Source organism: Syngnathus scovelli, chromosome 4 (assembly GCF_024217435.2).
Source record: "Syngnathus scovelli strain Florida chromosome 4, RoL_Ssco_1.2, whole genome shotgun sequence".
Lineage (NCBI taxonomy): Eukaryota > Metazoa > Chordata > Actinopteri > Syngnathiformes > Syngnathidae > Syngnathus > Syngnathus scovelli.
The window spans coordinates 8,062,736-8,082,470 of NC_090850.1; the positions used below are offsets into that span (position 1 = coordinate 8,062,736).

The 19,735-nt window shown below is 40.0% G+C and overlaps 3 protein-coding genes across 5 annotated transcripts; 2 read left to right on the top strand and 1 right to left on the bottom strand.

The window, feature by feature from the left end:
- The first annotated feature begins 293 nt into the window (after window positions 1–293).
- ptpmt1 (protein tyrosine phosphatase mitochondrial 1) lies at window positions 294–10,008 on the top strand. The gene is made up of 4 exons (XM_049717836.2): window positions 294–563; window positions 1,052–1,132; window positions 1,856–2,047; window positions 9,379–10,008. The coding sequence occupies exons 1-4, from the start codon at window positions 417–419 to the stop codon at window positions 9,505–9,507; spliced, it is 549 nt and encodes a 182-aa protein (XP_049573793.1). The 5' UTR covers window positions 294–416; the 3' UTR covers window positions 9,508–10,008.
- A 215-nt stretch (window positions 10,009–10,223) lies between these two features.
- On the top strand, window positions 10,224–13,757 carry ndufs3 (NADH:ubiquinone oxidoreductase core subunit S3). Its single transcript, XM_049717835.2, has 7 exons — window positions 10,224–10,381; window positions 10,765–10,827; window positions 11,226–11,323; window positions 12,173–12,322; window positions 12,654–12,779; window positions 12,864–12,983; window positions 13,484–13,757. Exons 1-7 carry the CDS (start codon window positions 10,327–10,329, stop codon window positions 13,652–13,654), a joined length of 783 nt encoding a protein of 260 aa, XP_049573792.1. The 5' UTR covers window positions 10,224–10,326; the 3' UTR covers window positions 13,655–13,757.
- Window positions 13,758–14,124: 367 nt separating this feature from the next.
- Window positions 14,125–19,406, bottom strand: slc22a18 (solute carrier family 22 member 18). 3 transcript variants are annotated; one of them, XM_049717809.2, is made up of 10 exons: window positions 18,877–19,405; window positions 17,016–17,113; window positions 16,798–16,943; window positions 16,570–16,702; window positions 16,207–16,319; window positions 15,877–15,987; window positions 15,698–15,798; window positions 15,488–15,589; window positions 15,095–15,215; window positions 14,125–15,032 (listed from the first exon to the last, which is right to left on the bottom strand). In XM_049717809.2, exons 1-10 carry the CDS (start codon window positions 19,030–19,032, stop codon window positions 14,845–14,847), a joined length of 1,269 nt encoding a protein of 422 aa, XP_049573766.1. In that variant the 5' UTR covers window positions 19,033–19,405; the 3' UTR covers window positions 14,125–14,844. The 3 variants fall into 3 exon arrangements, with proteins under 3 accessions (XP_049573766.1, XP_049573767.1, XP_049573769.1); XM_049717810.2 differs by lacking the exon at window positions 18,877–19,405 and adding an exon at window positions 17,413–18,844; XM_049717812.2 differs by lacking the exon at window positions 15,095–15,215 and having other exon boundaries at window positions 18,877–19,406.
- Between the last annotated feature and the right edge of the window lie 329 nt (window positions 19,407–19,735).

The following is a 19,735-nucleotide window of genomic DNA, read 5'->3' on the forward strand; positions in this document are numbered from 1 at the left end:
AATTATTTTTAGTGACATTATCTTTACGCCATTTCTTTGTAATTAAATTCGGTGTCAACTTGTCAAGCGTTCTTATCTGACCTAATTTCTTTCTAAATAATGTTAAAACCCATTGCAACTTAAACACTAATGATAACAGTTTTAAAATGTCACACTTCACTTCAAAATCACGAAGGTTCCTTTTTTATGACAAGCTTTCATAAAAAGTATTTTAGATTTTTAATCAAACAATAAGAAAAATAAGACCAAATGATCTTTATTTTGCAGGGGCTACCCGGAAGTTCAACTACAACCGGAACAACAAAGTGGGGGCGGGCCACCGTCTCAACATTAATGCATCACTCAAATGTGTCTCGTGTGTGCTGCCGAAATACACCGGGTTGAAGAAAATCACTTTCAGACCGAGTAATTTAATCATGTCTGCAGTTTTAGCAAGGCTGTTCTTTTACCCTACACTCGCCTATAATGTCATCATGGAGAAGGTGTCTTCACGGAGGTGGTTTGACCGTGTGGATGAAACGGTCCTGCTTGGAGCACTGCCCTTCAGATCCATGACCAAACAGGTATGGCTTCTCTTTTACTATAAAGTAATTAATCCTCTATTTTTCTGTAACTGGACTTCACTAGATAGATAGATAGATAGATAGATAGATAGATAGATAGATAGATAGATAGATAGATAGATAGATAGATAGATAGATAGATAGATAGATGTGCGGAAATAATTCCGTACTGCATCCTGTAGAGGCAAACCTAGCAAATACAAAATACTGTACACTATGCTGGCCTTTTCAAATTGTAGCGATTTTATGTTTCTCACAGACCCCAGTTCCAGCCATCAGATTATCGAAAATGCCTACTGAGTGACTTCGTATTTAATAAAAATAAATAATATTGTATATATTTTTATTCAACTCTTGGCTGTAAGGGCAAGTATTTAGTCTACAGGAGTCTGTACGGTTTTAGTGTATTTGCATACATTTAGCGGTTATCACAAATTTACAACAGTAGAAATATCTTTCTGAAAAAGTGAATTTTCTTTGTCTTTCAGTTGGTGGATTCTGAAAACGTCAGAGGAGTTATAACAATGAATGAGAACTATGAGACCAAATACTTTTGTAACTCTGCGGAGGTGAGTTCATCAAAAAGTCTTATTTGTTAGTTGAAGGAACACAAATGACACTCAAAAGGACTGTGTTTATCTTGGGGCATGTAAGAGGTTGACACAAGGGCTGTTCTGCCTGAATGCAAAGTTTAACAATCCCTGTGTTTATTTTGTGAGTTGTGAACCAGAAAGCGGGTTATGTGAAAACTCTGAGTAAGTTAACCCTAAAATGAGGGGAAACTCTGACTTATCCATTCCAGAAAGAGAGGTAACTTAAACTCTGGGTCAGTTACTGCGGTAACTTAATATGTGAACATAACCTGCTTGCTGGCAGGTTTACCACAAGAGAGAGTTTCTACCCGTCTCCTCCCAGAAATGGATTCATTCAAAATCCGATCGACATCGAAGCTGTAATAATTCGAAACGCTTTACGTTGTGAGAGAATCTTCCGACCCAGAGACTTCTTTCCCACCTGTATTGTAGCAGCTAAACACTGAAAAGCAAGTCGGTTTTTTTTTATGCTTTTCATTTATTCAAACACTCAATCGACTTTCAGCACAGAGGCCAAGGCCTTGTCCAAACGTTTGTGACCTCAGTGTAGAGTCATTTACACAGAATGTGAAATATTTCAACACATTAGCAGCATGGAATATGTAGTTTCACTTTTTGAAATAAGTGATGGCAAAGTATTGAACCTTTCCATGATATTCAAAAGAATTTTTTAGATATAAATGCATGCTTGTGTGGCAGGAGTGGCAGGCTGCTGGGGTGGAGCAACTGAGGCTGAGCACGGTGGATCTTATCGGTGTTCCCACTTTAGAGAATCTGCACCGAGGAGTCGAGTTTGCTTTGAGACACAGAGAGAAGGGAAACAGCGTTTATGTTCACTGCAAGGCCGGACGTTCCCGCAGCGCCACACTAGCTGCTGCATACCTCATACGGGTTAGTTCAGAATTTCTTATGAATCTGAGAAAACATGAAGTTTATATGTTTGCTTTCATAGTTTTCTTTTTGCATTTTTGTTTACAAATTGAAGATTTTTAAGGTAATACATGTTTCTGCTCAAATTTAAAAAAGTGGTAATAGGGACACTCAAAAACAAATAGTTTGTGCCCCCACCAGTATGCATGACTATGACTAAACACAGGAATAATGGTGAGTGTTAATGTTAGAGATTTGCTCACTCCAACTTATTTTGCAAGAACCACACGGTAGACAAGCAAGTTCTTTTAGACACCTGCAGGTGGAGAGTCCATTCGTCGCTGTGCGTGCAGCGATGTTCGAATAGACCTCTGGACTCTCCTTCCTGCAAGAGAATATTTATTAAGAGAAACAGAGTGGGGGTATGAGTGGGCTGAATAGAAAGCCCTTGTCCTCTAGTCTAAACATCTCAGGGGATGTTTTACGATCTTGTAATAAGGAGGACAAGGTAAGGTATTTATTACCTGTTGCATTCCAACATAATCCTATGATAAAGATAACCTGGAAAACCCTAACATCTCCCTCCTGTTTTATCATATGATTATGCTACCCCAAACAACAAAGACAAGTAAGAAAAAAAACACATATATATGTATAATGAAGAAAGAAGAATAGGAAAAATAAAAACAACAAACAATGATAGCAACACTTTCCAGTGAAGATGAGGCATTACCTTAATACCCCAGATCAAACTTATTGTGTAAGCGAAAAACCTGCTGGCCAGATGTTATTAGCAGGAAAATTCTTACACGGTCCCTTTGCCTTAAGGCGACCAGAATGCTATCAATAAAAACAAAAAGAAAAACAAAGAAAGCATATTTGATGGTCAAATCAACAAGTTTCCGTAATACATGCTCAACAGAACAGCATCTACGCAATCCACGTCTCATTATCATTATCACATCTGTCACGTCTAAGAAGTTGTATATGTGCTCGCGTTTTCGTCAGCTGCTGATGTTCTAGTCTGTAGGTGAGGTCTGTCACACACACTGGCGCACACACTCGTGTCCAGTTGGCAGGCAGCATCGGACAACTCTCGTGACCACAAAACCATGATCCGTACTGAACAGGCACGTGCACTCATAGGATGCAGGTGAGGCAGTGCTTCTGAACTTCTGGATGAAGTAGGTCCCATCCGATGGTGCAGCCATGTTGGTAGTAGAGCCCTTACACCTTGAAAACGGCTCTCTCATCCTGGCACACAGCGGTGATGTCCAAAGCTCCCATGCAGTTTCCTCCTGGAGAGCAGTCGTCGTTAATGCATTTGTGGGTCCTGCAACCTTGGATGCAACATGTGTAGTCAGCAAGACTTGGAATGGTCCCTCCCGTCGTGGCTGGCCCAGTTCCTTCTTTTGATGACCTCGATGTAGACCCAGTCTCCTGGATTGATGGGGTTGTCGACCTGTGAGGAGGAAAGATCAAGCGGCAGTAAATTTGTCTTTGACACAGTTTGAGCGTCCTGATCATATAATCTGCCAAGGACTGCTCTTCATCTGTTGTTTGCAACTCTCGTAGTCAATTGTCGTGCCCATTTAACTGGCAAATAGGAGTGTTTGCGGGAAGAGTTTGAACACCTCCTAATGATTCCCTTTAACCAAAAACTATTTATGACAGTGGCGTTCCCATTTATTGCCTCCTGGTTTAAAAGAGATTGTCTTACCCATGCCTTCTTTCTCCTCACACGCTCGCACCCACACAGGGTGTGAACACACACACACACACACACATCTGCACGCACACATACACAAAACGGCATACAAAGTTCAGACGAACGACAACAAGACTGTCACAATTTTACAGAGATTACTCACAAACAGAACACACAGACAAAGGGATTCTAATCCATCTCTCATGTAGCTTCTTTTGATACAATCTCCTATCGGTAACTGTATAGCAGACGTTTTAGCATATAATCCCATACTCTGCTCTCTCGCTTCTACTTTTTCATGTCGGTGCAGTCGTAGGTGGCCCCTATTGCAGTCATTGTCTTGTTAACTGTCGCCTTGTGACTCCTATGCATGATTGTGTGAATGTCAAAAATTGAACGTACCTAACTTTCTGACCATCCAACCTCCACTGTGGAACAAAAAACCTTACTATTGTATTGAGTAGGTACATTAAGCAACCTAGCTTCCTCCTGACTGCCAAATGTCCTGTTCTAAAATTTATATAACTCGACCTCTACATTTTAAGCTTGATGAGCCAAAATATCAGATCTTGCTCTTGTTTCCTACCGTTTTAGCCTATTTGTTTTATCCAAATCCGTTCAATCTCTGATTATAATGCTTTTCTTTGTAGCCCTACGTATTTTTCAAATTTTTATTTATTTATTTATCAAATCTCCTCAGTTCTGTCAAACTCAGTGCACAATGAACCTCCCTTCCACTTTGAACCAAGCTTCACCATATTTGGTAACGCCGTAGCAAGGAGTGCGATTTGGTTGTCGGACACTCCAAGTCCATATCTTTTTGCTGCACTTCACCCTCTCAAGTTGGTGTTCTTTTGTTGTTGCTTCAGAGCGACCCCATCCATCACACTTGAATGAGTCCATTGTTTAAATGAGTCAATTTTCATCATTGTGAGTTCCTCCGCTTTTCACTGTCTTTTCTCGTCCCCGAGGATGTTGTCTGTCCTCCGGAGTGTACTTGTCCTTCTCCAAGCACGACAGCAGTCTTTTCTTGTCCTTCGCCAAAGGTCAAAGGTGCTTCAGAGCCAGGCACCATTTTGTAGTTGTTCACGGCTGCAGGCGAAGACTCGGATTGGGTTTCAGGGGCCCTGACACTGAGAATGACAGGCTGGGACGTCAAACTTGTAAGACTATCTCCAAATGTAGCTGCTTCCATCAATTTGCTGGTAACATGTATTTACCAAACTTCAACTTCTCCTAATAACAGCGGTCTCGTTTTTATATCGTAAATCCTGCAACTCATCCTATTTTTGAGCTACATTTTATCTATAGTTCCAATTTAATCGGACAGTATCATTATTGAAAATCAACTCATCGAGGTCTGCTTTCCACATCAAGCCCTGATCTGTATGTCTTGACCTCTCACATGTTATTGTCATGCTTGCTCAAAAATGTGACTTAGAGTATGGTGCTGTGAATTCTCAATCTCCCCAATGAAATTGGATCCCACCTCGTAGTTCTTATCGTTCTCATGTTCCTGTTAGCCTGCAATTGTCCAAATCAAAAATGTTTTCTTTTAACTGTCTTTCTTTTGAACCTCTAAATCTCTCGTGTTGCTAACCTATCTACACCAGAACAAAAAAATTACCACAATATAACACCAAATGTATTCGAAAATTCATTGTCATAAAGTGTTGTATTATTACTATCTTCCACTATCTGTCCTACTCACTCCCCCCTTTTGAGGCTTGGCAACGCCCATGCCTCACACCTTGACCAACTTTTTGGGAGAATGCGTTCTTTACTACATACGATTCCATCATCATTTAATTTGACTTTCTTTCCAAAACGCTTCTCAATTTCTCAGTTCACACATCTTCTACATGTGTTACTGGTTCTCCAGTTTTTTTCTCTAGTTAATTATCAATCCAAAAGCTACGTGTTTCTTTCTAACATTCAACCTACTCAAAATCACTCTTTCATCAAAGACGCTCTACTAATTTTCTATAGTAGTCGCCAACGACTTCAACCATTCAACCTTTCATTCATCAATGCTCATCATATGCATCTCACACAGTCTCCAAAAAGGAGTCTTCCCATCACATTGGTCCCAATTCATCCAAGCTCACCACACAACATTCATATATCATTTTCAACTCAGGTTTCCTGGTAGAACAATCCACCAATTCAAAAAAACTTAACTAAAACAAACAACTGGCAAATTAATCTAAATGTTTTCTTTGTTTTTAAATTTGAAGAACTCAATCTCTCAGATTTAGCTTGCATTTAGAATTTTGCATAATCTTATAACACAACCAATCAATTATTCCTATTAAATGTAGCATTGCAAAATCTTAAATTCACAATTTAGCTTCTTCCAATTCCTGAAAGCATGTTCTGTTGTTTTGTTAACTCCGAATTTCTCATGAGGGCTTGACACTAACATGCACTAGTGTGGATTAGTTTCTGCTCGCAAACAGATTTCTCTCTTTTTCTTTCATTTTTATCTGTCAAAATTGTTTCTGTTCTGCGGTGTAAATTGAATAGAAAACAGTCTAGCAAATTTCTTTATACTAAAAGTTTAGCCAATCTTCATCAACTTAACACATACGCACACACATGCACAGCTCTCGCGTGCGGAAGGTAGGTCTCAGCAACAATGATTCGTCACAGGCTGGCCATTTCCTGTGGTCGATCATGAGCTGGTCCCTCCCATGCACACGAGGACAGCACATTCTAATTTTATTTATTTATCTTCTAGAAGCAAGTTGCATTTCTTTACCACTTGATTTGCATATTTTAACTTTAGTGTAACACAATTTGATCCCTATTCATTTGTAATTGGGCCTAAAAACAGCATTGTCATACTTCTTGTGTGGACATGGGCTCTAACAATCTAAAAAGATTTTTGATAACCTGACAATGACATGTTTTGCTGTCATATGGGAGAGGTTTCAGATCTTTTAAATTTCGATACATGATTTGCATAGGACCGGAAACTTCTCTTGCCCCTTGCTTGAGCCGCGGCTTGAGCTGCGGCCTTGCACCTGCTCACAGGGGCCTTATTGTCTCCTGGTCTGACAAACACTTGTGACCGCATCAGTTTTCATCTTTCTAGCTTTTGTCTCTTGAATTCGTTCTCATCTCTTTGTGAAGATTTCAACCACACTCTAGCACTTCTACCACTTCTTCCACATTTCAAATTTCCTTGTACTCCATACATTTTCTTCCACTCTAGCATCTATTGCATACAATTAAGAAATCTACTTGCCATGAACTTCTCGTTTTAAAGAAGAGCAGAGCAAGAGATGTACCGTTCTTATTTCCCATCTTAATTTTAGTACCGTAATTTCCGGAATATAAGTCGCGCTTTTTTTCCCATAGTTTGGGTGGGGGGGCGACTTATACTCAGGAGCGACTTATATATGTTTTATTTCACAAATTTTCACTTGAGCATTAAGACATCACTTACTTACAAGTATAGTTGACCACTTCCCATGTTATTTTTAGTATAGTTGATCACTTCACATGCTTTTATATCTTTATCTTGAACATATTCAAAACATAAAAAATAGAGAAAACATCAAATAAAGCAATTAACACTTTAAAGCACCATATCCAAGTCCACTGCTGTATGTACACTTGCTCTATTTTTGCTCCTCTTATATTTATTATTATTATTTATTATTATTTGGCCCGTTCTCAGCTCTTTGTTTGTGTTTGTCACGTTAGCATACCTATCGTTTAGCCTGTTGTTGCTATTTAATGAATTGGAGTGACACCGATGGTTTTATGAACATGTTATTCATGTAATAGTTGTCCTTAATCACTCTATATGTTACGTCTTTGTTTGTATTTGTCACGTTAGCATACCTATCGTTTAGCCTGTTGTTGCTATTGTTTAGCCTGTTGTTGCTTGTTCATGACTGTTTTTGGTGTGGGATTTTGTCGAATAAATTGCCCCCCAAAATGCGACTTATACTCCGGAGCGATTTATGTTTTTTTCACTTTTTGGGGCATTTTATGGCTGGTGCGACTTATACTCCGGAGCGACTTATAGTCCGGAAAATACGGTAGTTTAAGGTTTTACAATTTTTTTCAAATTTTTTTTTTCTTTGAGGATCCTCAATGCAGGTTTAAATTGACCTTTCAACAGATTACTAGCCTGTTTTATTGCCGTGGATCAACGCTAGAACTGCTTTTTAGTCAATTTATCCTACCAGTCACACACTCAATCACACAAACTCCAGCGCTTTTTTAGGCCTATCCAGGGATGGGTGTAAAACCCTCCCAAACAGCTTTGGAAAAACGGACAAAAGAAAAAATCTACGCCCTTCTTCAATTAAGAAAAAGAAGCTCTGTTTTTCTTAGCCCGTTTCTTCCACTGGGACTTGAACCCAAGCTGTTCTTTGGCTTGGAAAAACATACAAAGAAAAATCTACGCCCTTCTTTGATTAACAAAAAAGAAGCTCTGTGTTTCTTAGCACGTTCCTTCCACTGGGACTCTAACCCAAGCCAGATCCCTCAGCTCGGAAGAACAGACAAAGAAGAGTCTACGCACCTCTTCCAAGAACAAAAAAGAAGCTCTGCTTTTCTTAGCCTGTTCATTCCACTGGGACTTGAACCCAAGCTGGCTCTCGTGCACCTCTACATTTTACGCGTTTCACAACAACACAATCACACAACTTCAGGCCTTTAACTTACTTGTCCCCTGGTTCGTTGCACTGCCGGGTCCCGTCAATCCACCTCTGTCAGACGAAGGCAGACCTAAGATGCTGGCCCAGCGAAGAATTCTCTTCCCAGGACTTTCTCCTCCAGGTCCTCTTAATGGACGCTGGCTTGTCGACAATGCAGCACGTCCTCCTTCGTCAGCCAGATAGCGGGTATGAGAGGTCCCGGGTTTCGGCACCAAAATGTTAGAGATTTGCTCACTCCAACTTATTTTGCAAGAACCACACGGTAGACAAGCAAGTTCTTTTAGACACCTGCAGGTGGAGAGTCCATTCGTCGCTGTGCGTGCAGCAATCTTCGAATAGACCTCTGGACTCTCCTTCCTGCAAGAGAATATTTATTAAGAGAAACAGAGTGGGGGTATGAGTGGGCTGAATAGAAAGCCCTTGTCCTCTAGTCTAAACATCTCAGGGGATGTTTTACGATCTTGTGATAAGGAGGACAAGGTAAGGTATTTATTACCTGTTGCATTCCAACATAATCCTATGATCAAGATAACCTGGAAAACCCTAACAGTGAGGAATTTTTCTTTTTCTCAGTTTTTAATTAGATTATTTTGTGCTTATGGCCTCTATATTTGGATACAAACAGTAATCATCATCATCATCATGGAGACTACGTATGTTTCAATTTGTAAACAAGTATGGGTTATGTGTGTGTCTTGAAAACACAACTTTGATGTAAACCGCACACTTCAGGATTTCATTTAAAAAGATAACGTGAAGTTTTTGAAACCTTGTTGAAGACCACAGGCAGCAGACTAGCATCTTACCAACAACTACTGCTGAAAGTATGGTAGTCAAATAGTGACATTTCATTTCCAAAACTCAGGGCGTATGATGGAAAAAAAAATCTTTCTATTCTTCTATCTATTCTTGAAGTCTTTTTTTTTTCCTGTTAGTTGTTTGATTTTGATTGCTTTGTTTGCTGACAGCTCCACTGTTGGACCCCTGAGGAAGCATGTCTGAAATTGGCGTCTATCCGGCCCCACATTATGGTGCATACGGCCCAGTTGGAAATGCTGAGGAAATACCATCTGCAGGTGTGTGCGCCTTCCCAATAGAGGTGAAGCACCGACTGCTGGACAGATTGACTCGGCCATACTTAATATTGGTCTTTTGGCATTGGTCTCCTCTTGGTACCGTTTTGTACACTCTGTGGCAAGAGAGCATAATTATTTTGAACTTTTTTTTTTTTTTTTTAAATCACCATTTTCAAAGTTTTACTGCATTGGTCATATTTTTAGTTGTTAATCCAATACTGTACAGCAAAAAATGAACATGTATTGAAAGATTCTTATCCTGATAGTTTTTGCTTTGCAGTCTGAAAAATATATTTTGTTTTGAGAGGTGCAGTAATTCAAGTTATTAAATGGGACATCAATCATATATACCTTTCAAAATGTCTCGAGTGAATTCAAAAGGGATTTCCTTTAATAGTTTATACACAACAGTTTTACGCACAACAGTGCAATTTTTTAAATGTTTTCACGTTTCCTATTGTTTAGTGTGTAGTTTGAAATACTGCCATTGTTTCATGAATAAAATATCGAATTGCTGCCTAATTGTGTTCATTTAACTGCAGTAGTGTGATCAGATACATTAGTATGCGTTAATGTATCTGATAATGTAATATATCTGATAATGTATGTTTAATGTAGCCTTTTACATGAATCAGTAGAAATAGCTTTTAATTCAAAAAATGTGTGCGTGTGCGTGCGTGTGTGCGCGCGCGTGCGTGCGTGTGTGTTTTATTTGTTGTTTTTGTTTTGTTTGACACCACAGTAACTTGGGACTCGCACGACTATTACTCATTCATCACCCAGTCCACTAGGTTGCGATAGAGGTTAAACTCACAAGAGAAGAGCGAGCACTGAGTCAACATGGCTGCGTCCCTGTTTCGCTTTGTCCGTGGAGGTCTCGGACGCAGTTACAACAGTAAGTTAACAGTACACAATGATAGGTTATTGAAGACGAAACGCCACTAAAGGATTTTGGTTTGAGTGTGCGACTGGTAAATGTTAGTCAAGTATTACTGCCATATAACACGAGGTTTGACCTTCGAGCTAGCTAATGCTAGCAACCCAGCTTCATATGATTTTCGTTTGCGCACTGCATGTTGACTTAACATGACGCGTTAAGTCATCTATCTATTTTGAATTCGCTTATGATTATGTTGTGCTGTTAGTGTTAGGTCGCTCCTGTCCTATTCAATTCTAGTGAACACAGGATGTCAAAGTTGAATGCGTCTTGCTGGTGCTACAGTCTAGGAGAATAATGTGTACAAAACACGTATTTACTTTGCCTTCTAATGTGTCCAGTTGCAAGGTCTTCATTTCTCCTGCAGCAGAGTAGACTGCAGAGTTCCACTGCTGAGACAAAACGTAAGTACTGCTGGAACGCACTGCTTTTGACAGCGCGTTATGAAATCGCTTAACATGCAAGTGTGATTTCGAGATGGGCATCAGTTTGTGGTTGTCCCAGCATATGGCATTTGGAGATTGTTAATGCTGTCATGTAGCAGAAGAAGGCCGGGGCAGTATTTATCTCGCTTCAGTAAAAACAGAACTTGGTTGTAAACAGATGTATTGTTTGGGGTTATACAATTAGTTCTATAATACAAATGATGTAAATATTCTTTCAAATTATGCATTTAAAGCAGAACTAATTTGAAATATTCCGTTAGTGTTTAATTAAAAGAGCAAGTTCTGTCAGTGAAGTTGGAGGACAATGTGTGAACTCGTATGAACAGTTTGCAACTTCTTTGCATTTTTCTCCACAGCCACTGTGCGGCCTAAGGATGCAGTCACTCATAACCAGCTGACAGCGTTTGGGGAGTATGTGGCTGAGATGATGCCCAAATACGTTCAGCAGGTTCAGGTCTGTTCAATGCCACAGTAAATGCACTCTGATCCAAGAGTATGGTTACGTGGGACAATACTGTATGGGCAAATGTAATGAGACACTGATGAAGTCTTAGTGTTTTACACATATGGCCTCCACACATGCTGGCGTCATAATCCTGCCCTTAGTTGAGACAGATAATGAAAATCCTCCCATAAACCGACATGCCAAGTCAAATTTATTTATATCGCACCTAATGAAAGAAACGTTTCAAAGGTCTTCACATGCCCACAATTATTGACGACATCCCTGACCTCCAGAAGGGCAAAGAAAAACTCCCAAAACCCTGACTGCGGAAAGATGAGAACCATTAAGAAGGGACCGCAGATAGGACCAGGCTGCAACAATGGGTGGCGAGTGGGCAAAATTTAGCTCTCAATGTAATACGAAACGATATGGAATAAAGAAGTGTAGAAGTCTATTTAATCAGAAGAAGTGCTCCAGGAAGACACTGTCGGTCATCATGGCAGCGCCAGCGAGGAACTGGTCCACTTCAGAGCGTCCCGGACAGCAACTTTTAGTTCGGTCATCAGCTCACCCCTTCCCCAAGCTGCGAAGGAGAGGGCAGCAGATATAGTAGAAGCCATAGTAAAATTGTAGTTTAACTAATTGCACGCGTGTATAAATAAGTATTTAATCCTTTCTTGAATATTTCCACTGCGCTCGTGTCTCTGATGTCAGTGGGCAGGGCATACCAGAGCCTGAATAAATAACACTCCCGAACGTGCAGACTTCCTTTTGGCTCTCAGATAAAGACATCTGTTCAATTGTACGACTGAACAGCCCAGTTCAGTAGTGTTCTGAAAAGCGAAAGTGTGTGTTTAGGTGACGTCTTTTAATGAGCTGGAGGTGATGATCCATCCTGATGGCGTGATCCCTGTGCTGACATTCCTGAAGGACCACACCAACGCTCAGTTCAGAAACATGATCGACCTAACAGCTGTCGACATTCCTACAAGGCAGAACCGCTTTGAGGTACAGCAGTTTTTATGTTTTTATTTTGCTTTTTGCGTAAACATGAACCTTTTTTTTTTTTTTCTTCAAACAAAGATCTCATAATAATGTCAGTGATACGCTCTCGTGCAAATATTGCAAGGAGTAGGACTGAGCAGTAATTCAATATCAATGCATATTGCTGAATATGCTTGACAATTGATTGCTTTGACAATTGTCAATACAAATTGCACTTAAAAAATCAGAAAGCAAACCCCCACCCTCCCAATCTGCATGCTGTAGGCAGTATGACTTTAGATTTGTGCCACAACTAGAAGAAAACATGTTTTTTGTGTTTTGTGTTGGTTTTCAGATTGTGTACAATTTTCTGTCACTACGCTACAACTCTCGTATTCGAGTTAAAACATACACGGATGAACTCACGCCAGTGGATTCTGCTGTTCCCGTCTTCTTTGCTTCCAACTGGTATGAGCGGGAGGTGAGTCAAAAACTACTCAATGCCACTGCCAAACATACTCATCACCGATTTACCAAACTGCACGTTTGTGGTTATCACGTGAAGGTTTGGGACATGTATGGTGTATTTTTTGCCAACCACCCTGACCTGCGACGCATTCTGACCGACTACGGCTTTGAGGGGCATCCTTTCAGGAAAGACTTCCCTCTATCAGGATATGTTGAGGTGACTTCAGAGGCAACACATGCACCTAACCCAACCACTCTTCCTTTTAATACAATGGAATCTCCCAAGTACTCAGAGGAAATAATGTCAAGTAAAATCGTTGCCATTATAAAACGTTTGCAAGCAGTAGAGAAACAAAATGGTTTGGTTTAAAAAAAAAAAAGTTTTGAAAAATTTCATTTTCATTTGCGTTTTATAAGCAGTGGGAGATTGCATAAAATCACAGCCGTCAACTAAAATCATTGCCATCATAAAACGTTTGCAAGCAGTAGAGAAACAAAATGGTTTGGTTTAAAAAAAACAAAAGTTTTGAAAAATTTCATTTTCATTTGCGTTTTATAAGCAGTGGAAGATTGCATAAAGTCACACCCATCACAGCTGTGAAATTAAAAACTAAAATATAGCTACTTTAGCCTCAAATATCTAGCAGTATAATAGAGAGGACAAAGACACATTTTTATTTCACAATTGTCCAATAATTGATCTTGTCTTTCTGCCAGGTGCGTTACGACGATGAACTGAAGCGTGTAGTAGCTGAGCCGGTGGAGCTTGCACAGGAGTTTAGGAAGTTTGACCTGAACACACCATGGGAGGTGTTTCCAGCTCATCGAGAGGCCAAGGAGGCTCCGCCCACACTGGAAGCTGGAGCTGAGGCTCCTGAGAAGAAGTGACGAACCCACCACCCCTTTAGTGTATACAAAAAAAGAGTTTCTGACTCTTGTCAAAGCAACAGAAATATTTATGTAAATAAAAGTGCTGATACAGAAGATATAATGCTGTGCTATTTACATGCCACAACAATGTGACCCATTGTGGTTGAAGATTCACAAGATATCATTTCAAAAAATAGGTTTGTAAAATGTTTGAGTTTGTGATATCTCCCCCCCCAAATACCCTCCTTGAGTCATTTCTTTTCTCATCAGCCCACAAGTTAAAATGTTTTGTTTAAATTGCCTTCAGTGAATGTGTTGTTAGCTAATTTGTAGTGATCATATCTTGGGAACCCACAAAATTGCTCTCTAAACTAACCTCAATAAATCTCAAATTCCTTGCCTCTAATATGAATATTTACATAGATGGACCTAGCAACCATTAAGTTGAAGATAGGTCCTTCTATATTGCATTGAATGCACAAAAACAGTTGAACCATTAAAAGGTTTAATGCAAAACCAAATGCATAAAATATAGGATTGTATAAATGTTTCTTATAGTAGTCGATTTCAAAATTAGTTGCATAAAACACAAAGGAAACAAGAATATGTTTCAGAGTCCATTTCTTACCATATGTAGTATATATTTAGAAGGCAGAGTTGCAAAACTCCACGCCAGTCATTTTAAAAAAAGAACGTTGTTGGGGATCGGTATCGTCTCCGGATTAGATCAGAACAACGGAGTGAAAAACTTGAACAATGCTAGTGAGTTAACTTTTATACTACATGATCGCCAATTCCCTTCTTATACTGTCAATCAAAAAGAGATTCCGCCTCAGGTCATCCATCATGCAGAAGCTGAGCAGGCCCAGCCTACTGTCCTGAAGACCTCCTGAGACACCGAGCGTCCAATGGAGCCCAGAATTTTTCCAATGAGTGTTCAGTTTTGCGCAGTGGAACAACCCACTCCATGTTTCCTCATCGAGGCAGTAGATGCTTAGCATCCAAATGTTCAATAAAAAACTTGTTGAGGTGAATGAGAAATTGCCACTAATTCAAAGCTTCTCAGCCCTATGTGGAAAAAGTAGAATATTTAGAAATGTGTCTAATAAACTGACATTATACACTGGAATTGTTCAATTACAGTTGAAACAGCCCACCTGATTTTTTTTACCAGCTAGTTGGGAGATTATAAAAGGAGATAAAAAGTATCATTGTTTGTATTCGGCTTTCCTGTTGAGTCGACGCCGCAGCAGATACAAAAACACAGCACTATTTACAATAAACTGAAGAAATCCTATGGAGAAAATCCCATAGTTCACATAGAGAAAGCCACCAATGGTCGGTCCAACTGTACGAAGTAGAGACTGAACTGATGCACACAATCCCAGCATTGTGCCTAGAAAAGGAAGCAGAAGAGGTATCACCTTGCAGAAATAACACATTTGAGCAGGATCTCACCTGTGTCAGAGGAAGGTACACTCTTGGTGAGTAAACTGTCTGTGATAACATTAAATACACTGAGAGAAAACATCATGGGAACCACAGTCAGGCAGAAATGGAACACATTCTGCATGTACGCCTGCAGGAAGAAGACATTTTCAGAGGGCATTCATTTGAAGGATGCATTTAGACTGCACTTTTAGTCCGAGGTACAAGATGTGCCTCACATGAAAACAAAGTAATTTGTCTTTTTCAATGTGTGATTGTGTATTCGTAAAAGAAGATCTAAAGGAAAAAAAAAAGGACAAGTACATCCTGAGACAACCTTTGATGTCAGCAGACCAGTTCAAAATGGTACATTATGTGATGTGCGTGTTTCGTGTTTTTTCAATGTGTGAGTACTGTGTGTACCTGAGCAAGGCCCACAAAAGCGGAAATTCCGATAGATAGAAGTAGCAGTGAACGCTCATTGTATCTTGCTGTAAGTCGCCCGATCACTCCTCCCTGAATCACCTGAACAAATGTTTGGGATTTAATGACGCCGCGATATAGTCAGTGCAGTCAAATAATATTAACTCTACACTCAAAACATTTGTACTTTTTTTTTTTTTATTGACTCACCATCTGCGCTATTCCAAAATATGCCATTATATATCCATTTTGCTCAGGTGTCAACTTGAAAAATTCCAATGCAATTATGGAGAACATCACTTGGAAAATGCCTTAACAAAGACAACCACAAATTGTCACTGAAATGTTTTTGTGTTTACAATTTTGTTAGAAATAAAAAAAATCATCACCTGATGGTAAACCTGTAACAATCTTCACAAGAAAGGTTGCCGTCACGCCTGGAAACTTCATGAGTCTTGTGATCTCGCCCAGGCTGAATATGGACTTTCTTTTGGTTTCGGCTTCATTGGATTCAAAGCATATGATAAGTATGAGAGACATAACTACAAGTGATGAGAAACATTCCCATGGGTGACGACACTCAAACATATGTCACCTGACGAACTCTGACATGGTAGTGCGTGCGTGCGTGCGTGCGTGCGTGCGTGCGTGCGTGCGTGCGTGCGTGCGTGCGTGCGTGCGTGCGTGCGTGCGTGCGTGCGTGCGTGCGTGCGTCTTACAATCTGTTTTGGTTGCTGGACTTTGAACTTTAGTGCTTTGAGGGATAAAGCTTAATACCAGCAGCAAACTCAATGTGCTGCCTGCAGCACCACCATACGCAGCAAATCTCTCCCTGGGAAATACAAGGAAAACTTAGCGTTAACCGGACAACATAAAAATGCCCACATCTGCTAAAAAAAACATTCAAAATCAAATGTAATCACTTCCTATTCAATGAGACATTCCATTTATGGTCTGTTATTTTTTTGACCATTCATTCAAGATGAAGAGATACAAATTGATTAATATAGTGAATACACTTAGTGGTGGTGCATGGAGAAATGAACGAGCACAGTGCAAATTAGTGACAGTGTGACATTTACCCATAGCTTGTGACGAGATGGCCACCTAAAGTGGAGCCAGCTATCATTCCAATTCCAAAACAAAGACCTAGTTTGGAAAGTGCGTCGGCGCGTTTTTCAGGTTCCGAAAGGTCTGCTACAACCATCTGAGAAGCTGGAGACAGAAAGTGATAAAAATTTAGGCTCGTTTGGTGATGCTTATATCAAAAGAAGTTATGTAACAGTGGATGTTGAGTGTGAGAGGCTCACCTGGTAGGACATGCATGACAACTGTGGGAAGCTTGTGGAGAAAAAGCATGGCCGGAGAGTCTGCTATAGCCAGTAGAATGAAGAAAACAATATTTGCAGCGCACGCCAATGAGAGGGCCGCTCGGGCCCCGATAATATCTGCAAACCTAACAAACAATAAATGAAGCACAACAACACATTGATCACGACATCTAAATGACGCCGGTGCCTGTATTTACCTTCCAAACAAAGGACCCCCAAACAGCTGGATGACACCAACTGTGGTTTGTAGATAGCCAAACCACAAAGTGTCAAATCCCAGTTTCTTCGCCAAATACTGTTAAAAGCATAGAACAGAAATTTTAACACGTCTATTGCCAAAAAACCCCACTGTGATTATTTGAGCTAGCATGGAAAGTTTTCAGTTTTTTTCAACTCTGTAGGCCAGGGGTCACCAACCTTTCTTAAACGGAGAGCTACTTCCTGGGTACTGATTAAGGCAAAGGGCTACCAGTTTGACACACACTTCTGAAATAGCCAATTTGCTCAATTTAGCTTTCACTTTGTGTTATTATTGTCATTTCCAGTTCTCATGTATGTGTGATTTTAACAAGAATAGCAAAAATAAAGTCAAACCTCGGTTTTCGACCACAATCCGTTCCAGAAGGCGGTTCGAGAAGCAAATCGGTGGAATTCCGAATCCATTTTTCCCATTACAAATAATAGAAAAAATTTTAGTCCGTTCCAAGACTAAAAAAAAAAAAAAAAACTTTTTTTTTTTTTAAACATTTTTTTCATTTGTGCATTTTTCTCCGATCGCGCAACTGCGGAGCACCACCGAACGCGCAACCGTAGCGCGTCGCCGACCGCGCAACTGCACAGCGCTGGTCGCATTATTGTGACAGAGCCGTCGCTGAAATTTAGAAAATATTTTTAAAGTCCTGATGTACTTGCTAAAATTTAAGTGGACTTCAGTGCTCGGGGAGCTTTATTTGGTCCGATCGCGCAACTGCAGCGCGCCGGGCGCTCAGTGTCGCATTGCTTTAAGAGCGTCTTTATGTTATAGGATGGCTTAATGCTCCCACTTGCTTTCTTTGGAGGCATGATTAGGGATTAATACAATCCTCAAAGTAACGACAATACAATTACTACAGATTCAGTCGGCATCCGGGCCGCGCGGTCGGGTTTTCTCGGGTCCTCCCGGCTCATCTCGTGAGGTTCAACCTCCGAATTTTGTTCAACAACCGAAGCATAAAAATCTCGAATTTTTTGTTCAAATTCCGATTTGTTCGAGAACCGGGACGTTCGGAAACCGAGGTTTGACTGTAAAATAAATAGATGCAGCTCACTGACAAGTGCCGCTATTTGAGCTAATTTTAGAACAGTCCTGCGGGCGACTCATGCGGACCTCACGGGCTACCTGGTGCCCGCGGGCACCGTGTTGGTGACCCCTGCTGTAGGCCATTATTTAAAACTAATTAACTAAACAATCTGTATGAAATATTCAATTAATGGGGACGTTTCTTTAACTGATCCAATTTCAAATTCACTTCAGTGGCCTTGCAGCGAGCTGGATCACAATAACGTCAGCATTTTTTCTATCCTGATGTTCTGTCAGAGCAAGCCAAGTTCAAACAGCAAAACATGTATTTGATAAATGTATAACCTTCTTCTGTATCATCCAAGGCGCCTGAGGATGACTAGCATTTGGGAGGCTGATTAGTTCACCAAACTAAACCAGCACCTCTAGTGTAATGTATTAAAAATTAAGAGGAAGATTAAGTCAGGTAAATCAGCACTGTAGGCCCAGCTAGGTAACAAATGCCCCCACCGCATTATTATTATTTTCCTAATGAGCATAACTGATTCAATTTTAGAGTGCACAGGGAAATTTGTGAAAATCAACAGTGCTTTATCCACAGGTTGAAAATATCACAATAAACTGTCACCAATGATAACTTTGCAGTGTATCGTGGATTCTAGTTTGCTCAAAATTAATGCGGTTATGAAATATGGACGTCGGTCACTTCCGGAAGAGCGTCTCCTTTACGGCAATCAGGAAAAAATCACTTTCTTGTCCAACGTTACAGAAACACTTACAGGCGTTATTGAGAACTGTATAAACATCCATGTTATGTCCAGAGCGGCGATTAGATAAACGATGTAAATAGTTGTTTTCTTCTTCAAATGAGTCGCCGCGTCAGCCTTAAAGCTAACTGAAGCAGTTTCGTCGCTTTTTTCAACTCTTGCTGTCATGTTTGCATAAAGCTTAAAAAATAAAGAACGTATTGTATTATTATTCCACGGATAGGTTGCTGAGTCAAACTCAGAGGTGCGTTAGTTCGGTCTTTTGCCAGAGACAGCAACCTTAAACTCGTTAATAGCTGAACTTTGGAACGGAAACTGAAAGTATATGAATTTGGATTTGCAAAGGAAATTAACATGAAGCAAAAGCGCTACGAAAAACATTTCCTAAACTGTTAAGTCATCTTTTTATCGGTCAAAACAGCAGGGGAAAAAACAAGAACGAAATTCTCACGTAATCCTAAAACAGGTAGTAATCAAAGGTCGAGGTTGAGCATCTCCCAAGGACCTGAACGTTTCGGTCAAGACGCATTCAATTGCTTCTCTAGAGAACGTACACTTGTGTTTCCACCCCAACTATTTTAATTTGGTTTATTTGAGATGTTTGGAAATATTCAAACGTGGGTTCTGAAATAGTCTGAAAAATGAGAATGATCCAGTATTCTTCCAGGTGTTTATCATAATGATGTTAGGAAACAGAATGATGATACTATCAATCAATACTAATCGTGCACATTGCTTATCACTACTGTTAACCACGACTACAATGAGACACATATTACAGCATTTTTAAACGATATAATTGCAGAAATACCTTGAATATTTTGTGTTTCCGTTTTATTTTATTTCTTAAACTATAACTCTAAACATTACT